The 20825-nt window shown below is 34.4% G+C and overlaps 1 protein-coding gene across 5 annotated transcripts in view; it reads right to left on the bottom strand.

Moving 5' to 3' along the window:
- The window catches only part of LOC107315190 (poly(A) polymerase alpha), a 57077-nt gene that overhangs the window by 12514 nt on the left and 23738 nt on the right, over positions 1–20825 (bottom strand). For 4 of the 5 annotated variants that reach the window (XM_015865253.2, XM_015865252.2, XM_015865254.2 and 1 more), the window contains exons 2-13: positions 16341–16511; positions 15730–15796; positions 14657–14738; positions 14120–14229; positions 12859–12912; positions 10160–10271; positions 9196–9285; positions 8961–9099; positions 7465–7537; positions 5887–6007; positions 4869–4953; positions 738–791 (exon numbers count right to left, since the gene is read on the bottom strand). In XM_015865253.2, coding sequence (XP_015720739.1) covers positions 738–791; positions 4869–4953; positions 5887–6007; positions 7465–7537; positions 8961–9099; positions 9196–9285; positions 10160–10271; positions 12859–12912; positions 14120–14229; positions 14657–14738; positions 15730–15796; positions 16341–16511 — 1158 coding nt within the window. Of the gene's footprint in view, positions 1–737; positions 792–4868; positions 4954–5886; positions 6008–7464; positions 7538–8960; positions 9100–9195; positions 9286–10159; positions 10272–12858; positions 12913–14119; positions 14230–14656; positions 14739–15729; positions 15797–16340; positions 16512–20825 lie in introns of those variants that run through there. The other variant, XR_004307496.1, reaches the window with a different exon arrangement.

Raw genomic sequence — 20825 nt, 5'->3', positions numbered from 1 at the left:
CATAAATGTCATTCATTAGTAAGTTCTTATTAATATGAAACAGAAATATCAAACATTACATATCAGGCAGAAGCCTTTAGCATTTTGCTTACACAAGTATTTGAGACTACAAAATGAACTAATGCACTACACATGAAAAATTCAAATCAATAAGCAAAGTAAGCTTGTCACAAAAACCTACACAAAGCAAGCTCTGAAATGAAGAATACCCTGAAGCTTTATGATCTACTTTTACAAGTAGATTTAAATAGCAAACAAGTAAACATAAATAATAAGCAAGCATAACAGAACTCCCAGGTTTTTCTTTTCATTTCTAATGTAGAATTTTAAAAGATTTCCAAAACTTGACAATCTTAGAAGTTGTTTAATAAAAAAAGAATGTAGAAATGGGGGAGTGGCATTTTAAGTTTGATAAACAATATTTCTAGAGATCAAACACAGACCTAGGAACAACTGCTTCTTAAAGCGCGGAAAGCTTAAGAACATAAGATTTGTGAAGTGACCCGTTTGTGTTGAACAGAAGCATAATTAAGCCGATAGTCATCCTGCCCTAATTCTTCATTTTTATTGTTTTCCAGAAACATACCATCACAGTTGTTAAATTTTGAAACAAAAAAGTTACACCCTGAAAGTTTCATGTTGTTTCATTAAAAATACACTGTGTAGCTCCTTGAATTCAAGGTTGACAGGTTTAAATTCATTATTTTTTTTGCAATAATAGTAAGCATTGTACTCACCATTCTAGTCGTTGTTTTTCTGTCGGTGCACTTGCTAGAAGCACAATATAATGCCTTTGGAGATAAAGACAATATGCTATTCTATTTATGCTTCTAAAACTAGACATTCAAAGTTTAATATTAACATAAGTAAGGTCTACATTGCAAACTACAGATTAACTTGATTTTATTACAGAGTATTTTAAACGGACAGAGAGGCTATGTTCCCCAAGCACATGACTAAGAGATTTCTCAAAGCATTTCAAGTTTTAGGAATACTGACAATAACCTTAATAAAAGGCTAGGAACATTGCACCAACTGAAAAACAACACAGAAGCTTCAAAACATAATGAGTGGTGATTCAGCTACTAGCAAGTCCTTGCAAGTAAATCAACTGTTCAACTATCTCTACATACACTAGTTGCTCCTTTAACATTAAATCTGAGTACTTAGATGAAAGGTGACCATAGAATTACGGTTTACAAAAGTTTAAAATCTGCATTTTAGAACTGCCTACAGGCGCTTATCTGGAATTTTACAAGCAAGAAACCATTTCCTCTGGTGACAAATACTTAAGCTTCCAATTATATTCTCAGATTGCCAGTATTTGCCCACTGTAAGCAAGTTTCAAAGAAACAAAATACAAAATAAAAATGGTATTTTGATCAAAGCAACCTAGAATGGTAAAAAGGAAGATGATTATCATGAACTTCAATAGTAACAACACACAAAAAACCCTTTAATCTGAATTTATAATTATGGGGGGGAGAGGGGGGGTGGTCAACCTTAATGTCTATAGTCAGGCTTTTCTGAAGCTTACGATGTTGAAGTAGTCTTCCCCAGATAAATTAAACGGTCTTTACTCACTAAACTGATATGGTCTACTAAGATATTCTCCAGGCAGAATTTAAAGTACACTATTAACATTAGGGTTTATACACTTGTACTTTTACATCACAGAAAGAAAAGTGAAGTCAATGCTACTAGAAAAACTATGGTCAGATATTATACAGATCTTCAAACTGTAACAGTAGACCAAAATCAACAGACCAAAACTGGTAACTATGCATTTTTGTATTTATCCATATAGCTGGTACACAACAGAGAGAGGAAAAAAAAACAGTCCCTGGTGAATGCTTTACTCCTTTTAAATTCAGTCAGCAAATGTCACCGAACTACATGGATTCAAAATGAGACTCAAAAAACCTGCTTCCCCCTTTAATTAGCATGTTTTATCTACTTATTTTTACATTTCGTTGTTATTAACCTCCTCATACAGAAAGCGTTAAGGAGTTTTGCATACTATTTTACTGAAGACATCCTCCTTTCATTTCCTTCTTAGAACATCATGACTCTTATCACTTTAATTCCTAAAATCTCAGAATTGAATCTCAGAATGCTCAGAGCATCTCAGCTGCAATTTAGTCATGATGAAGGAACCCTCAAAAAACACAGCATTAAAAAAAAAAAAAAAAAAAAAAAAGCATTAAAAGTAAAATTCAAACACCACATAAGAAAATAAGGGTCCATTCCTCAAATTCTATCTAAGTCATTCATTTCTAATGCAGATTTCTTCTAAGGAGAACTAGAAGTACTGCTATCATGCATCCCTACATCATTACCTATCACATACGTGTATACACTACTTCATTAGATGGAAAAGGCAACTTAATCTTTTGGATGTTTTCAATCAAATATGAACTGAATCAGAGACAGAGCTGCAGGTATTTGAAGAAACTCATTATTCCAGGTAATGACTACAAAAACAGACTTACTAAAAAACTTCAGGAAAAAAAAACCCAAAAAACAAGGATTTCACACTTGTGAGCCTCAACTGAGCTGATAAACACTTTAGGAAAAAAAAAGAAAGAAAAAAAAAAAGCTTTCTTTATGAGACTGATGATTAGATACTTTGGGCAGGGTAGTGTTAGATACAACACTTAACTGAAAAATCAGAAAGCACGAAAACTCCTCCCTCTGCTCCAGAAAATACACGTTATTTGCGCTGAGACCTCTACAGCCATTTTCACTAAGACTTAGCTTTAAAAAAGCTGGTACTACTGAAAAAATATTTTAAGGTTCAAGTTCTCACTGCTCTATTTTAGAATGTCAATAATAGTTATTGGCTCTTCATTTCATAAGAAAAAGAATGCGAAACTCAGGAGTTCCCATTACTTCATAAGAGACAATATGAAGTTACTATTTCCTGACAGTGTTCACCTAAGATGCACACAATATTAGTCAGAAGTACTTCTTCTAAAAAGAAATTTGTGCTTATTCTTTCCCACTGCCTCCCTGTCAGCATCAAGTTTTCATAAGAGCAACTGAATGCAGACATTACGGAACTGACTTGTTCACACACAGAAAAGTGAAGTACTTTTAAGAGACAAAAGGCTTCCTGAAAAACTCTAGAGCATGTGAACTTGTCCAGTTCATCTGTCCTAAGCTTTCCAGGATTTACGCTTACAATTTACCCCCTGCTTTAAAGTCCTATCAAGGCTAAATAGCTTTTTAAAACTAGGCTTATGGTTATCTATTTAGCAGAATATAACTTGGTAATAAAGGAAAAACATAGAGCTTCAATGTATTTCTCTCATCACCACACTGCCCTCTTGGTTTTAAGTTCTAATTATTTCACTCACGTGAAACTCTCATAGTGATGTTATATCCACCTGAACTCATCCCTGTCATTTCCCTACAAATTATTACAGCCAGCGAGTATAATTTGTTAGTTCTCTCACCATCTCAGAATTTGAACCACACAAAGTGGAGAAAGCACGATACAAGTCCCTCGTAGCAGAGGGAATCTTGGGTAATTTAAATTAAAACATGCTCCGTAATACCATCCGTGGTTAAAAAGAGGAAAAAAAAAAACCAAAGATTTTATACAAAACATACAAAATCTGGATATTCAATGCTGGCAAAAGCAACTTTTGTGGCACTGATAAAATTGCTACAGTTGATACACACAAGAAAAAAAAAACCAAAACCCTGATGAAATAAGGATTATTTCAAGTAATATCTAATGTTTCTTTCAAAAATAGGAAGAATATTACAAGAAAAAATATCAGAAGGAGCACAAACTAATTTACCTGCAGCCCATTTTTAACTTCAAAAAATAACTTTGCAGGGCCCCTTTGAGCATTCTCAAATTTTACCCCTAAGCTACAACATAAAAGCCATCCACTGCTTTAAAGCTTTTATCATGCAAAAGGTATAGAAACAAAACACAGACACATTATGAAGGTCATCAGTCTCTTTTAATGGGGGAACTGTATATTTCAATCTTGTTTGGATTAGTACATAACCAACCAACCACCCAGCACAGAAACAGCTGTAAAATATATTTGATTTTGATTCAAGAAAAAGGGTCTCCAATTTCAACTGAGGGCAAAGAAGATGTAGTCCATATTTAATAATTCATATTTATTATAAAAATACAACTTTCATCAAGTCAATATACATTTAACAAGCTTCTGCCCCACAAGTATATTACTAGAAACCCTAAAAACAAAGTGTGAACTTCAATTTTCCTCCTATTGTAGAAACACCACAAAATTAGCGAAGCTAGATGTGAAAGTGTATTCATAAAGAGCCAAAAGCCTTAGGCTTTAATGAAAAAAGTCCAATAGTAACTAGTACATCTGGTAGTTAGTCAACACAAATGCAAAAATGCTTTATTATCAGAGTGAACTGTTGTCTGCAATGACAAAAGAAAACACACAGTATCGAGTATGTATTCATCTTGAACATTGACCTCCGTAATTAGTTATTTTAACATCTCGATTCTCCTTAGAGGTAAGACCAATTTTCAGAAAGCTTACTGAAACCATTAGATAACTTCTACACCGGTCAGACCAGCTGATTTTATTGGCAACATACCAATTCTATAGTTAAATAGTGAAATTCTAAACACTGGATTACAAACTAATAGGCTTCTGAATTACACACTAAAGACACAAAGGGTTTAATGGATTAAATGGCTCTTTTTCTAAGAGAAAAGGTAATAGTGCATTTTCTAGTGCATATAGAGATATCCTAATGAAACACTTACTGGATGTCAAATATACTTAAGATCCTGCACTTCAGAGCATCATTAAGTATTTTAACTGATAAAACTTAAATATTCTGCCATGCCATAAAATACATACTTGTACTTTTGAAAGAAGTTTGGAGCTTCAAAAAGTTTGGACCACTCTGCCTTACTCAGCAAAATTTCATCTGTGATAGCAAGACCTAAATTACAGAAAAACATTTAAGCTTTTTTTTTTTTTTTTTTTTTTTTTAAATACAGACTTATATCCACAGAAAAACAGCGTATTAACTAAGCAGATGTTACTGTAGGTAATTTTCCCCCTTCAAATTCAAAACAAATCTACCAATGAGCTTCATATTCTATTCAGATCTTAAGTAATTATTTACACAGATCATTTTTCAAAAACATACACTGGAATTTAAATTAACTGTGATTGAGGATTACACATTTATTTTTCTTTGTAGTGCACACAGCTCAATTTCATCTTTCACAGTCACCAGAGTTTACTCCATGTTCACTCCATAGAGAGATGTCTTTCACTGCTTCGATCATCTATACAAGCTATTTTTTTTTTCAATCATCTGTTTTTTTTGTTGTTGTTGTTTTTTTATGATAGCATGGGCAAAGAAACAATAAGAAAATGAGCTACTGCTCAATGAGAACTACCAGTGGTTGCCCGCTGTACCAAGCTACTTCTTGCTTTCATTACACTGTGTTTTAGCTACTGTGAATATTGAAGTAGATTACTAGCATAAACTAGTGAATTCTGAGAAAGCCTTATATATGTTGCCTTATATTAAGGCCAGCAATCCCACTTGATGCCAGTTACTAATCTATGTGGGAGAACACAAAGCCATAAACATAAAGGTAAAAACTTTTCAGAGCACAAGGCACTAATTAATCACACTCAGTTTCTAAATGTTAAGAAGAATTCTTGACTGAACCACAAAATTCTCTGCTGAATTTAAAACTTCAAGCCACCCAGGTGTAACAAACTAGCTTCACCTCTCTCAAAATAGATTCTCACATTACAAAGTTACTTAATATCCCCCCCACCCAATGTATACCCAAAATTGAACTATTTTAAATCTTTTTGAATGCATTTATATAGAGAGCATAAAATAAATACTTACCTTGTTTAAATTCCTCAACCATGACCATCCGTGTGGAAACGGACACATTGTAGGTAGAGTTCTGCTGTGGGTATGCTGGTGTAATTATAGGCATAAGATGGTACCTATCACTGGGGTTTACCTATATATAACAACAGCCAATCAGTTTATCTTCAAGCATACAGATGAGTTAACAAATTTGGATTTCTCCCTTTGCTAAAATTGAGTCAAGTTCTAAGAGACCTCAGTCTGTCGACCACGTAAATTTACAAACAGTTCACAAAAAGTTTAGAATACAAGGATAGTAGTTTGACAAAGGACACTACTCTGAACCAGTGACGTGGGAGGACCATAACCTGTCAGCACATAAGATGCAGAAATCCAGAAATACCAACTGAACAGAACCATTTCACTCCCTTTAATAGAAACTAACTTGTTATTATATCAAAACAAGGATACTTCATCACCACATGAGCATCTTCATAGGAATGACTGTTTTCAGACATTGTGAAAAATATTTATACTTTATTTGTTGAATTACGGAAAATAAAGAGCCAGCTTAAAAATTGCGGCTCTAGGTATCCTGAGAGAAGCAACAGTTGCATTAATATATTTTTTATTGAACAGTACATGGGGAAACAAAAAAGGAGGGAAAACACACACGCACGCACACACACACAATACATTTAAAATGGCATTAGGGTAGCAGTCTTGTAGGTAGTAAAGATAGAGCCCTTTCAAACCTTATCCCACTATGTCTAGCTACACAGACAATACAGTAGTATCACATACTGATCTCAAACTCACTGTCCCAGTAGTTACAGTTGATAACAGTAAATATTCTTTGTCTCACATTGCTTAAATGTGGACATCTGTCTGTCAGAACAAAAGATTTAGAAAACTAATGGTCTCATAACTCAACCTCTGGTGCTTACACTATTCCCCCAAAATGATGAGTTGAAAGTAATTTAAAACTGGTAAAACAACACTAAATACATCCACACTATCCCATATTGAAATCTTTGAGTATTACTATGTGTCTGTGGCAAGCTGTTTCTTTGACCATCTGAAGGATATAATGTCCAAAGCCCTTAATATGGGTGCTACAAAGATTATAAATATTATAACCAAAAACTTAAGACATCAAGTTATGATGATATGATATCAAGGTATGATCTTCTTTGGTTCAAGATGAAGAGAAGTTTAGATATACTCTTACATGTAACTGAACCCACCCAACTGTGATTGTTGTGTTGAAGTGAATTCACTATAATTACAAAAATTAACAGACCTTAAGTCTGACAGAAAATGGTTTTAAGATAAGTAATTTTTCAAAAACGCACTCCTGCAAGGCATATCTAGTTATACTGGATGCTTATGAACACCTGTTACAAAAGTTGTAGTAAAGACATACATTATTCAGCAAGTGTCATTCAAGTGGTAAGTTTACAAAATTAAGCTTTCTTGCGTATTCAGGAGAATCAGAGGTTACTAAGACATAACCATTTATTAAATCTAAAATGAAGTTCACCTACTATTCTTCAAGCAACTGAATTTATTGTACAGTGTGACTTATAGGGGAAAAAATAATACACTAACCCTTGGGTCCCATACAGGCAAATTAAGATTGCATTCTTCTGGCTGTTTCAATAGCACTGGATTTGGCCATTCCCTGTTCAAAAAGATTGTAGCACTGAATAAGACTATTGGATACAACCACGTATGTTCAACAAACAATACTTCTGAATGTGACTCTTCTTAACTCTCTTCTCAAGCACCATTTTCTCAAGACAAAGCTGGACTAAATGTAGCTCTTCATATAACTTCTAGTGTTGAACTACATCATAGCTTTAATTCGCTTCTCCAGAACATAAGAACAATTAATTTCTATTGTTTTGGAACTTTTAGACAAGTAGTTTAGGTAACCGAAGCAAACAACTACAAATTCTCCTCAATGAAAACTGATACCGAATCCATCTTCAAGCTAGCCCTGCTGTAGACAAAATACAACAGGCAGCACGACAATTGCTCTGTAGCATCATTAAAAGGAATACATAATTAAATAGGAAAGATTTTTCCAATCCAAATTGCAAAAAGAAACCCTACTGAAAGAAACACTAGAACACAAAATTATCACTTATGCTCTAGATGTCTCTACCATCACAAACACAGCTGATCTTCCTTATAAAGAGCAGAGATCAGGTAATTGGTATTTAGAAATTAATGCTTCTACAGAATGCACATGGTACGATGTACAGCAGTATAAGAAACAAATAGAGCCAGGAACCAATTTTTCTGTATAAGACTTAATATGCTGTAATCTCAGAGGCTATGGAACCTATTAACTCAGAATAGTAAAACTACAGAACTAAGGAAAAGCTGCTCTGTTTGAAATAAAGGTACATTTTGGTACAGTGATTCTAAATACATGTCCATGTCTCCTGAAGAATACAGTCTCCAGAGATGTTCTGCCAGGAGAAGCAGTGTTCATAACCTGCGAAGTACACGTCTATCCAGTTCACTCTAAATCTACGTGGAACTTTCCCATCGTTCCCCTAAGTTATACAAACCAACTTTCTAAGGCAACTATCTCAGTAATACAAAAGCAAACACCTACATTTCCACATTCAAAAAATTAAAAAAATTTAAAATAATAATAAAAAATTAATAAAAAAAAAACCCTTGCCATTGGTTCTCTCGAACTGTATTTAAGTTACATGCCTAGACCAGTTACTGGTACACCTTCCTTCACCATCATCTCAGTATCTGAATGTCAAAAGACTTCAGATTTCTGGTGCCTGTTCTTATTTAGCCCTATATATGGATGAAGTCTAATGTTGATTTATAACAAATACATAAGAAAATTAATAAAAAACTAAGTATTTTTGTTTCAGTTACTTTAAGAACAAGACTTGTTGAATGACTTGTACTGAAAAACCCAAGCTAACTACTTTCTGGCAGCAAGAACAATGCTTATCACTATTAACTTAATCTGGTAGCAGCTGAAAAAGATACCATAAAAACAGGACTAAAATTTAGTGTCTACAAAGCAATTTTATTTTAGTGTAAACTAAATTTAAAAAAAAAAAACATACCATTTAGAAAACACCAAGAAAAATTTATGTACAAGAGTTGATGCTATTGCATTTGGATAAAGCTGGCAAGTTCTTGCTACTAGCATAGCCCAGGACACACCGCCAAGGAAACCTAGTATATTGGAATAGATGTTGTGGCCTGTAAATTGAGAAGGAAAGAGACAAAAAAGAGAGAGTTAACAGCAACCTTAAGAGTTAATGAAAACTTCACAAGTTTTGGAATAAAACTGCTTACGTTTTGCCCACAGTTTGATAGCTCTCAGTGTTAACCTGAAGTTGTCAATGTTTGGTACTAGATGCAGAATTTCATCGGTTACCCGGCAACCTGCCAACAGAAAAAGTCTATTACATTTGCTGTAAAAAAAAAAAAAAAGAAAAAAAAAAGTTTTTTTTCCTCTCCTCTCTCACACCATAAAATTTGTCAAACTTTAGATGCTTTGAAACTGTTGTTCTGAATCTGAAAACTTCATTATTTTGCCACTTGGTAATTTTCATCTTGTTTTTACAGCAGCACAGAAAACCTGGAAGCCTGAAGTTTTATCTAATCTCCTAAGGAATAGGAGGAAAACATGAAAAGACAAACAAGAACTGTAGAAACCACACAAGGATGAATTTCACAAAACAAAGGGAATTGTGATCATCCTAGCACTCCACTGCCAAAAATGAACAGTTTTCCCTTGATATCATTATCAAACTTGGAGACTGTACAGAAACCAGCGATACATGTGCTCCTCTCCCTCATGTGCCAAGTTACATACTGGTCAGAGTCTCAATCCTCCCCTCCATAAACAGGTATTTTTTAAGCTGTAGTGTTACAGAAATTTAAGAGTTACTCAAGCTGGTTAACTATTCAACTGGTTAATGACTCCCAACTCAAGCTGGTAGTACTTTGAAATCCCCAACTGTTAGCCATGAAGTAATTCCATATAGGTCTATGCATATTAAAATATACAGAATTTCTAAAGCATGCAGACATAAAATAGGTAGCACTACACACTGAAGTCTTGCAGTCTTATCAGTTTCTACAGGACACCATTTATTCAACTGAAAGGAAAAGCTTCATAAAAATCTGGTCAACAAAAAACAACTGAGATGGAGTTCCTGCATTTTTAGCTAAGTCTGTAACTCATCTAATACAACAATCTAGGAAACTTATAAAAAGATTTGACAAAGTCTATATAAAAATTGCATATACATACCATTAAGACTTCGTATGCATCTAATGTCTAAATTTTTAAGTAGGCTATCATCTCGGAGGTCTAAGTCCTCAGGTATAGTTTGCAGCGCTAATCTTGCAAACAAAATATCAATCTTCAAACAAACAAAACAGAACAGAAAGACATTAGACAGCTCTTTTACTTTTCTGCAATCCATTTTCATAAAGTTGACTAGCAGTAAGTACAGCACTCTTTCTAGTATAACTGATATATTTAAATAATACACAGTAACACCCCTCACAAACATCAAATGAACCATTATTAGATATTTTATCTATTTTATGAGCCCTTTTTCCAACAGGGTAAAGTATATACTAAGACCAATTCATTAAAATTATGCCCATTGCTAATGTTAAAATCTTCTAGGGGTAAATACCACTTCTAGTTCCAGAATACTGGCACAGTAGAATTTTGTGAGTTATGAAAAGGTAAGCCAGAATGGAATGAAATAGTTGACATTGTCACCAAACTGCAAAAAAAAAAGCAGAAGTTTCCGTTTGAATTGGAAATACTGCATCAGCTGCTCCAAAAGTAATGCCTCCTATTTATTTCCACGGAAACTAAAACAGATATGAAGAGCACAATAATGTTATTTGACTGAGAAGACTCTCAGTTACAAAACATGTTTCAATACAGTCACTACACAACTAGACATCTTCACCAATGATGAATAAGAGCCTACATGCCACACTCAAAAATCTGCATGGTCATTCAGAATGTGGCCCCATCAACTTTTCCCCACATGGAAGGATTCAGTCTCACACTTTTGCTTCTGCAGCACTACCACATCAGAAGCCATTTTGTTAGACTGTTCCTCTACTGCCATCTGTCACATGGCAACAGAATGTAACTGAATATTCTCCAGAGAGCTCCACCTCTACTGCCAGATGACCAACATATGCGCCTGATGTCATGGGCCAAGATAATAAAATAGAAGGCACTAATTTCTGAGCATCTATCATGCTTCTCATTGAAAGTAAATCCAAAATGAATTACTATGACCATTAGAAGGCCTAACAGCTCAAAAGTTCTTAAATAACAAAAAGATATTCCAAATCAAGAAAGAAATCATTTATCTACAGGAAGAAGCAAAAGTCAAGAATATTCTTTCTTATTTAATCTTCCAATACCAATTTACTTGCCACAAACAAAACCATCAGAAACTATAGCCTAACAACACTTGCATACAAGAAGACTTCTTATCATGAGCTTGCTCAAGAGAATTATTTGATGCACTGTCAGAAATATGGGTTAAGTCTCCATTCATAAATCTAAGCCATCATATCCCATCATTTACAGATGACTGGAACAGAGCTAAATACTATTACACTTATTGTAGATAATCCTTTTACTTCCTGTTTTCACTTTTCAATGTTACAGCAAGAGAGAGAGAGAGAGAAAACACTTGTTTGAGTGAAAAAAATACAAATAACCAAAAAAACCTATGACAAGTTTCAATATTTAGTATGGATATTTGAGCTAAATAAACTAAATGTTATCCAAAAGAATGTTCCTAGTGTCCAACTGTACAGACAGTAATAAGCTGTCTGAAATAAATGAAAAATCATATTCTAATTTACCATATACTATCACATACCTCTGTGCATCTCTAATTTGGAATAAGTACCCCAGCTAAGTGTCAACTTACATAAATGTCAGTGAAAATACAAAAAAAAAAACTAAAGCTGGAATTGTGAGATGATTCATCATCTTCCAGAGACTCAGAAACTGCCAGTACCCTAAGGACAGTTATAATTGCAGGAAGAGATCCAAATGACTATGGGAGAGAATGAGTTCTTGAGTCTTGCACACAGTGCTACACCTAACTACGGTTACTCTTCAAACTGTGTAATATGTCAGATAATTAGCATGGGAATTTTTTCCCCTCTGTGAACTACCCTTCTTACACCCACCAGTTAAGAGTTTTATTCAGGTAAAACTCTGAGGAAATGCGTATATGAATGTGCATATTTCTATTATGTATTATTGTCATGTCATGAAGAAAAAGTGACAGGCTGCCTGTAAGACAGTCTGGAAAAGATTTACAGTATCTTATACTAAGAAAACCAAAACATTTTCTTCAGTATGTCCCAAAATAGTAAAAATCAGGTTAAGTAAGTTTATCACTCCAAAATGAGGCTGCAGACAGAATGGATAGAAGCAGTAATTCTGGTCACCTTAACAAAAGCATGAAGAGATGGGGTGAAGGGACTGACTAACTCCCTACAGCAACACATTTTTAACACCTTCCTTTAGTATAAAGTATTAAAGCAAATCTTAGTTTGAGGTTTGAGCAGCTAATAACCAATAATAAAAAACCTACTGGAGAAATTTATGAGCTAGATTCCATTCAATGTTAATTCTTCAACTATACTAATACTGGTACCCTATAGATCAGTAACTAATACAGGTAAGCAAGAGTTTAAAAATATATTTATATATCTAAAAAAAAAAAAAAAAAAAAAAAAGAACAGGGAAATTGTCACACACAATTAACAGGTTGAGAAAGGCTGGTCTTAAAGGTGCACTTAAGTTTCACAACCAAGGACTGCTGTCAATTACTTGAATATGAATTTAGTATAGTCACTTCAACAGAATTTATATTCATGAATATTATTTAAGGAAATGCTGAAATCTTTGCTTTAACCACGTTCTATCAAAACAAAATGTAAAATCTTTACCTCTATTCCATCAAAACATAGTTTAATAACTGGGACAAAAGCTTCTTCAACAGCCTAGGGGAAAAAAAAAAAAAGAGTTGTATTTTATTTTCATTATAGAGAAAAACAAGCAATGGGCAGTAGATCTGAACGATCATGATGCAATACTATGTATACAGATGCTTTCCTTGGCTTCCACTTTTATTTGCTAGCTCCATCTTTTCTCACCAATTAGGAATTAAACACTGATATACTATGCCCAAAAGATGCCTTGATTTAACTTACAACCCAAATTCATACCAGCCAGCTCAGGCAATGTTACCTCTAAGTCTAACCTTTTTCTCCTCCCCACAACGTAGGTCACAATCAAGCTTCTTTTTCTCCTCCCTTTTCCTCTAAACATTCTAAGACAACCTGTAAAGATTTTTATTTTAACAAGCCCCTTATTTTCTATTGTATGCAAATGTATGCAATCAATATTATATGAAAAATGACAAAAAGACAACTTCAGACAGCAAAGCATTCAGAACAGTAGTTTCAGTGCATGCAGTATTTCCACCAGATGTTTGCAAAGAGCAAGAGAACACTGCAGAAACAGACAAGTTTATTTTGGGACAGAGTAGGACTAAACCAAAGAACATTTAACATTTTACTCTAACCTCACACTATGAAAAATGAAAACTCCCAGTAGCTGACCTAGGAAGGCTTGTCATTCAGGTATAATAGAGAATAAAATTATTATTATTTTTTACTGTCTTTTTCTTTCCTAGGAGGGAAATCTTCATCTTTACACAATGGCAATCTTGCACAAGCATCTAAAAATGCAACCTCAATTTTCAGATGCTCAGTTGATGGAAAAGAAAGAATATCTAGTAAATATCGATCACTGTAATGATTTACATATGCATGACATTAAGTATATTATTGTGCTACTGTTTTTAAAACTTTTATGAAAAGCAAATAAATTAGCCTGGAGGAGATCAGGACGGAATATTTTTACATTTGCCTTCCACCAAGAAAATAAAGCAAGAATTTTACAAGACAGGACCAGGAGATTTGTTCCATCATCCAGATTTTGAAATTATTCTATCTAGTAAATGAAACAAACAAAAAAAATTGCAAGAATCACTAAATATTTCACATATGTTAATACATTTTGCAACAGTTTAACTAAAAATCCACTGCAAGCCTTCAAAGAAAATCTCCAATTACTTATTTAAGGAACTCTCTTGCACTTTTCAACATTATCACTTCAGCCAGCCATATTAAGCAGACCACATACCCTCAAATCTTTCACTTCTTCTTGCTGTTTCAGTTTTTCATAAAATGATGTGAAAAAATCACTTCTTTCAACATGTCTTGGTGCAACACACAGGGCATCAATATCAGCACCTGTAAGGGTTCATTGATGCAAGCAGGTTACTCACATCTCACACACACAAAATGTCAACAGCAGTCAGATTTGTCTTCAAATAACAAAATTTAGGTTTTCTTTCTGTAGCTGCTCCCAGAGTTGACTGGGAGTTCACGCCATGAAACACACAATGAATATATCCTTTTATTTTGGCATATTTGCAGTAACTTTCAAAATGAACAAGACATGAGAAGCCAAGTATGCAACCTTCTGGCTTTTCTCAAGCAATTTCGAACACGTTCCCGCCCCACTTTTTCCAACCCACAAGAACATGGATAGATCCATGTTTGAACTTACAATGAAGACTAGAAGTGGTTGACAAAACCCTAACACTTAAGCACGACATTTAGAGAGATGTTACTGTCTCAGACACAAAACAGTTTTTATAATAAATGCAAATTTTACCTTTTGTATGGACCCCTAATCTATAGGATCCAAATGTAAAAATTTTTCCTCCAACATTTTCTATTACAGACTGTGGAAGATTCTAAATAGAGCAAATAAAATTGGTTATTTTTACTCCAGCAAATGATAATGGTGCAAGTATTATAAAAGGAAAAAATACACATAAAATTAATGTTATTACAGGTTAACATTATTTTGAGTAGCAGCTCAATCCTTATATTAATTTTGTTTCTGATCAAAAGAGAAGATCATTTTGCATTTGTGAAACTTATTTGTAACATTGCAACTATGCTAAACATTACTGCTTCAGTCTTGGTAATCATCTCAGGAGTTGTACACTTCAAGAGGTTTAAAAAATTACAGATGCTGAACTCACCTTTCTTAATGTTCACGCGCTTTAAGCTGACTTCAAAATCATGACATTTTAATTTAAAGCAACAGAAAAATATTATTTACACTATCAATGCATATTAAATTACTTTCATTCACAGACATCAAGATTACATTCTTTAAGGTAAGTTTGTGTTTGTGAGAATTGTTTATTTTGCAATAAAATTAGTTATATTTACTATCATAAAAATATTACGAGTTCCTAGATTTTCATGCTTAAAAAGTTTTGAAGCCACAGCTTCACAGTGGCCTAAGACAGTTATCATTTCAGAACAGGACGCATTATGTTACAACTCACTGGTATTAACACAACAAAAACAAGAAGAAATTGAAAACAATTTTATAATTTATGTTGGATGAACATCAAGTAGTTTTCAGATCTTAAAACCAGTCAAGATCCAGTCTCTATTTTGTTTCCAAGGAACAATTTGTACATAATGTGCTTTGTTCTTTCATAACGTCCTTTTAAATAACCTTGTACTTATCTAAATGCCCATTTGCTAAGAGCAGCATACAGAATGAATAGAATTCTAAACATTCTCTAAACAAAAACAGCTTAAAAAAAAAAATAATCTTAAGTTCTCCACTCCTATGATGCATCATTTTTTAAAGTGGTAACATATTGAAAGTATCTTCCTATAGCAGTCTTAGACTGAATTATTTCAAGTAAAATACGTCCATACCTTGCTTTCACTGATTTCCCGGATCCATTCCTTTACCAGGTTATTTAGTTTTCCCAAAATTAAAATCCTATTGAAAAAAAAAAAAACAGCAGAATCACAGACCACAAGCATAAGAACAAAGTAATACTTTTTTTTTAAGACCTTGATAAACATTATATGATGAATTGAGCAGAGTAACGTTGTAGATCTAATTATAGATCTCATCTCTAAAATAGACTAAAATAAAGTCACTCTTAAAATAGTCACACCACTTTTTCCTCCTTAAAGATATTTCAGTAATTTCAGTTTTGAAGAAACACAAGTATGCAAGGTCTACACACATCTTAGGTAAATGGATTCTAAACACTTTAAAAAAAAAATAATAGTAATAAAAATAAAAAGAGCAATCAGAACAAAACAGTTATGGGAAAAAATGCAAGCCAGCCTCCTACATTTAAAAGCTATTTTAATCTCTATGTTCTAACACACTCCTCTTGAGGGTAGAAAATAAATTCAGTATATCAGGAAGCTTTTAAAAAAGCATTTGAAAGAATGCAAACATGCTTGGGGTTCAGTTGTAAACCATGTGAATGTTGAGATAAGAGAAAACTAGTGCAACTGTGTTTACTCACCTGCGCTGCAGTTCTTCTTCCTCTTCAAAAACACCGTAGGGTTTAAGGGTTTCAATCAATTTCTGGGTAAGCATGCAGTCAAACTCCTTGGGGGCAGCTAAACTGATAGGTGAGGTAATGCCATAATGCTTCTGCAGTTGCTGTGTTTGTGATCCCTGGGTTGTAACAGGACTAATAAAGACAATTAGATAATGTTACTGACAGAAACAACACATATATTTCATTCTTATCTGAGTAGAAAACATGATGCACACAAAGGAAAAAAAAAAATTAAGCCTGACATCCCAGACCAACTTGTATTAATTCTGAGTTATTACTGATATTGGTAAATTACTTTTCTCTTGCACTGTTGCAAATTTCTATGAGGCACCATCTTCTCTATCAGTTGACTTTACACAGAACATTCACCTAAGTAAGAAAGCTTTATCACATTCTGAGCTCAGCAGCATCATATAGATACCTTTGAGATGACTTCTCACTAGCAATACAGGATGGTTTAGAGGAAAAATGACAGCTCAACTTCTTTGGCAAAAGCACTACAGTTCTGTGAATTGAGGCTATTTGTATGTTTTAGGTTCAAAGGAACCTTTCAAGATCATCTTTTCAAACTAAACAAATAGTTACCAGTCAAACTTCAAGCACAAGGACAGTACTCAAGTCAATTCCCCATATTTCAAGGTTTTGAGAGCTCAGACAAGCAAGCAAGAGAGTTTCAAGAGAAACACAGAGATGAAGGTATAATAATATTATGAAATCAGTAACTGCCTTCTTTGATTATAGCAGCTATATACACCAACATCCAGGCAGTTTTTGATGATCAGTATGTATTTGTGACACTCATGTTCAAGCACAGCCTTATTTTCAGAGCAGTAATTCTGAGTATTTCAATAGCCAAATTTTAACTATTAAGAACTTAGTACCCTTGCAGCTTACATACTTCCGAGATGTAAAAACTACCCTATTTAAATTTGTATTAAAGTAGCTCTAAATGTTACTGGTAGCATTAACTTTATACGGACATACTGACAACTTTCCTTTAAGTCGTGTATATTATTCTCCCACCTTTTATATCTGAAAGTGACAAATCACTAAGTATACCAAAAAGAATGTTTTCAGTAAAATAGGAAACAAACTTGTTCATCAGCTCTTACAAGACCAGAATTGCAATCCCTCATTCAAACACACCTCAAGAAAAGTAGACATTAAACAAACAGCTACTTCAAAAAGCTTTTCCAGCATCTAAATCATCATCTGAACATTAAAGCAATATTTGTATAGATGTTTAATATTAATTGTTACACTTGCTGCACAACCTTACTCCTCCAATACTACAATGCAATGTTTGCGTTTAACACTAGATGTACATAATATTTCACTAGTTTTGGCTCAGATTAGGCATTAACACTTCTTCATGAATTTGGCTATTCGTTCTACAAGGGAAAAGGCTCCATTATCAATTTGGTCTCCTTCAGCTTTCATAAAATCCAAAAAGCAATTTGTGTCTATGAGATATTCAGACTGACCACCTCTACGAAAGTCTCGTTCCTGGCAAATGTAATATTCCCCTGTGTATTAATGTATTATCACTCCTCCACATTGACATGCATCACTGCATTACCAAAAAGAAGTAAATAAATAAATGAATAAAAGTTTCAGCCTAACTACTGCACTATTATGAAAAGCTACTGCGCAACTTTATTTTCAGTTCCATAATTTCTGGTCATCTGCTCAGGGCTTCATTCCTCATTTTTATGAAGACTGAATATTAATAAAAACGTATCAACTTAAACTGACCAAAACCAACAAAAACAAGTATAACTTCCCACAAGTTAAACTGATTTAATTCAAGTGATTCCAAGCCCTATAATTTCTTCTATTGCATGCTAAGCTTTTCTGCTAAGCAAGTGCTCACATAATTGTCCTGGCACAACTGCCTGTTAGAAAAAGGAAAAAAGGAAGCAAAGCAGGGAAAAAAAAATACCAAAAATAGTACATAAAAATCAACTCGAAGCAATCATCTCTGAGAACATTATTTAACATATCTTCCTCCGACTAAGGTTTTAATTGTCATGCAAATAATCTGGCATCAGCTGAAACATTCGTATAGACCTTAGGATTTTTTGTGAATGAAACCACTTGGGGAAGAAAAACCAAACAACTGATGTTCAGACTAATTATTTAAAGCAGTAATAGCAGTAATTCAAGTTAAGGATAAGTTAAATTACTAAAAGATTTCTCATTGTAAAGTGAATCTTCTTAGAGATGTCAACAGAAACAGTACTTTCAGCCACTTGAAAGAATCATACAATAATCCAAGTTGGAAAAGACTCATAAGGATAAAACCAAGTCCAACTCCTGGCTCCACAAAGGACCACCCAAAAATCAGACCATATGTCTGAGAGCATTGTCCAGACTCTTCTTGAACTCCAGCAAGTTCAGTGCCACAATTACTGCCCTGGGCAGACTGTTCCAGTGCCTGACCACTTGGTCACAAAATATAAATTCTCAATACAATGAACATCCCTTGCACGTTATGCACATTTCTAGTTATACCATGAAGCAAATAGGTAAATTTGAACTAAAATTTCTCCTTTCCTTTGCCAATTTTCTTTTTTCCTAATTAACACATTCTGAAATGGTACTGTTTATTTTTACATGTTTTTAAACCAGTCATTTAAAACAATGATTTAGTTTTATTTGCATAATTTTTCCCCCAGACTCGCTAAGCTTCATTCATCCATAACTACATGCAATTCAGCAACTACTACGCTCCACTGGAAAGTCTGACTAAACCCAGATTGGCAGAAACTGATTATATATTAAAAAAAGATTCAGCTTTACTCTGACACAGAAACAATAAAGCAGACTCTTGAAGTGAAGTCAGTAATGCTGACTGAGTCCTCCATTGACATCTACTGAAGTTATGGCCATTCTACAAGCTCCTTCACATACGTGTAACAATTGCATGATATACAGCAGAGGTATAAGAGCAGAGTGTAACAGGTGTGCCATTATATGGAATTTGGAGTGAAATGGAGACTCCATGGCCAAGTTCTGTGATCCACAGTAGTTCCCCAGGCAACCTCAGGTGCCCACACCATAGCAGAACCCGATGTACTGACTCTAAGAACAATGCAGGGATGGGGACTGGGTGGCACCGAACTGCTTACCTGCCACCCTGGCCAAAATTCTGTCATCTTATTGACAAAATGCCATCCTTTGGTGAACTTTGGTCACTGTAATATCAAAACACACCTCCATCCCAGAAGCTACTGTCTCAAAGGCATGACCACTCTTCACTGAGCATGCACTCTGAACTTTTTTTATCCCACACCTTTAAAAGCAAAGCTCGACAATTTTATACCAGTCAGAATAAAAGTATGCAATGACTAGTACAACTCAAGCTCCACTTGTAGAATAAGAAATAGTCTGAAGTGGTTTATGAGAGAGAGAATATAGGGGAGGGTACCATTGTAGACAAGATAGGACATTGCTGGCTCACGGGATCTGTCAAGACGCTGGGCCTGTCTTCGTCTTCTATACTGACAGCTCTACTGGGAAAGCCTCACACACCCCGCTATGCTGATAGAGAAACTTAGTAATCTCTGCAGAGCTCATTTTATAACCTAGTGCACTTGGGACCAGGCTCTTAGTTCTTCGCACACACTTCGCATTATTCTTGGTTAACCTCACATACTCTGCAGATATTGAAATATCATCAGCAATCTAAAAGAACCTGTAACCTGTTGCTAATAACCTGCACCAATCACTAAGCTAGACATGTGACTTCTGCACGGGCACAGCCAAAATTCTTTCAGAGATCAAGCCATGTGAGTTTTGACTGATTGAACACTGCTAAACTAATAAGGGAGTTGTAAGTGAGCTCACTCAACAGCGCTACACAGATCAGGCAGCACACTATTAGTGAACTCCCAATTGTGATAGTTCATACACCAAACCGGACTCATGGTGCCAAGTCAAGCATTACTCAGAAGACTGCCCTCAGTACAACAGCATATCAAAGGTGTTCGTAAAGTAGAGAAGGAATGGCATTTAGCATGGAAAGTTTGTGTAAAACTCATTTCTGGATGCAAAAAATCAGTCAGGTTCTACATAACTACCATTCATCTATTTAAGTGACAGCAAATCTTCAAATCATAGTGTAACAATTAGAAGTATATGTTTCTTCCTCTACCTCTAATGAAAAATCAGATTTCAAATGAAGCATTTGCTCACAGCTTTATAAACAGAAAAATAGAATTGAATGTGCTTATTTTTAATGTTGTCTTCACATTTTAGCCAGAAAATACTTAACAATCCTAGACCTGCACCGAATTTACACAGCAGGAAAGGACAGGCCAGCATCAACACTAACCTTCCAGCTGAGAGGATTAGGGAAGTTAAGTCCCTAGGACTGGGGGTGGGAAGGCTACTCAAGTCAACTTGTCATTGAAGTTAAGCATTAACAAAAAACAGAGTATTAAA

The sequence above is a fragment of the Coturnix japonica genome, chromosome 5 (genome assembly GCF_001577835.2).
Source record: "Coturnix japonica isolate 7356 chromosome 5, Coturnix japonica 2.1, whole genome shotgun sequence".
Lineage (NCBI taxonomy): Eukaryota > Metazoa > Chordata > Aves > Galliformes > Phasianidae > Coturnix > Coturnix japonica.
This window is presented reverse-complemented; position numbering and strand designations above follow the sequence as displayed.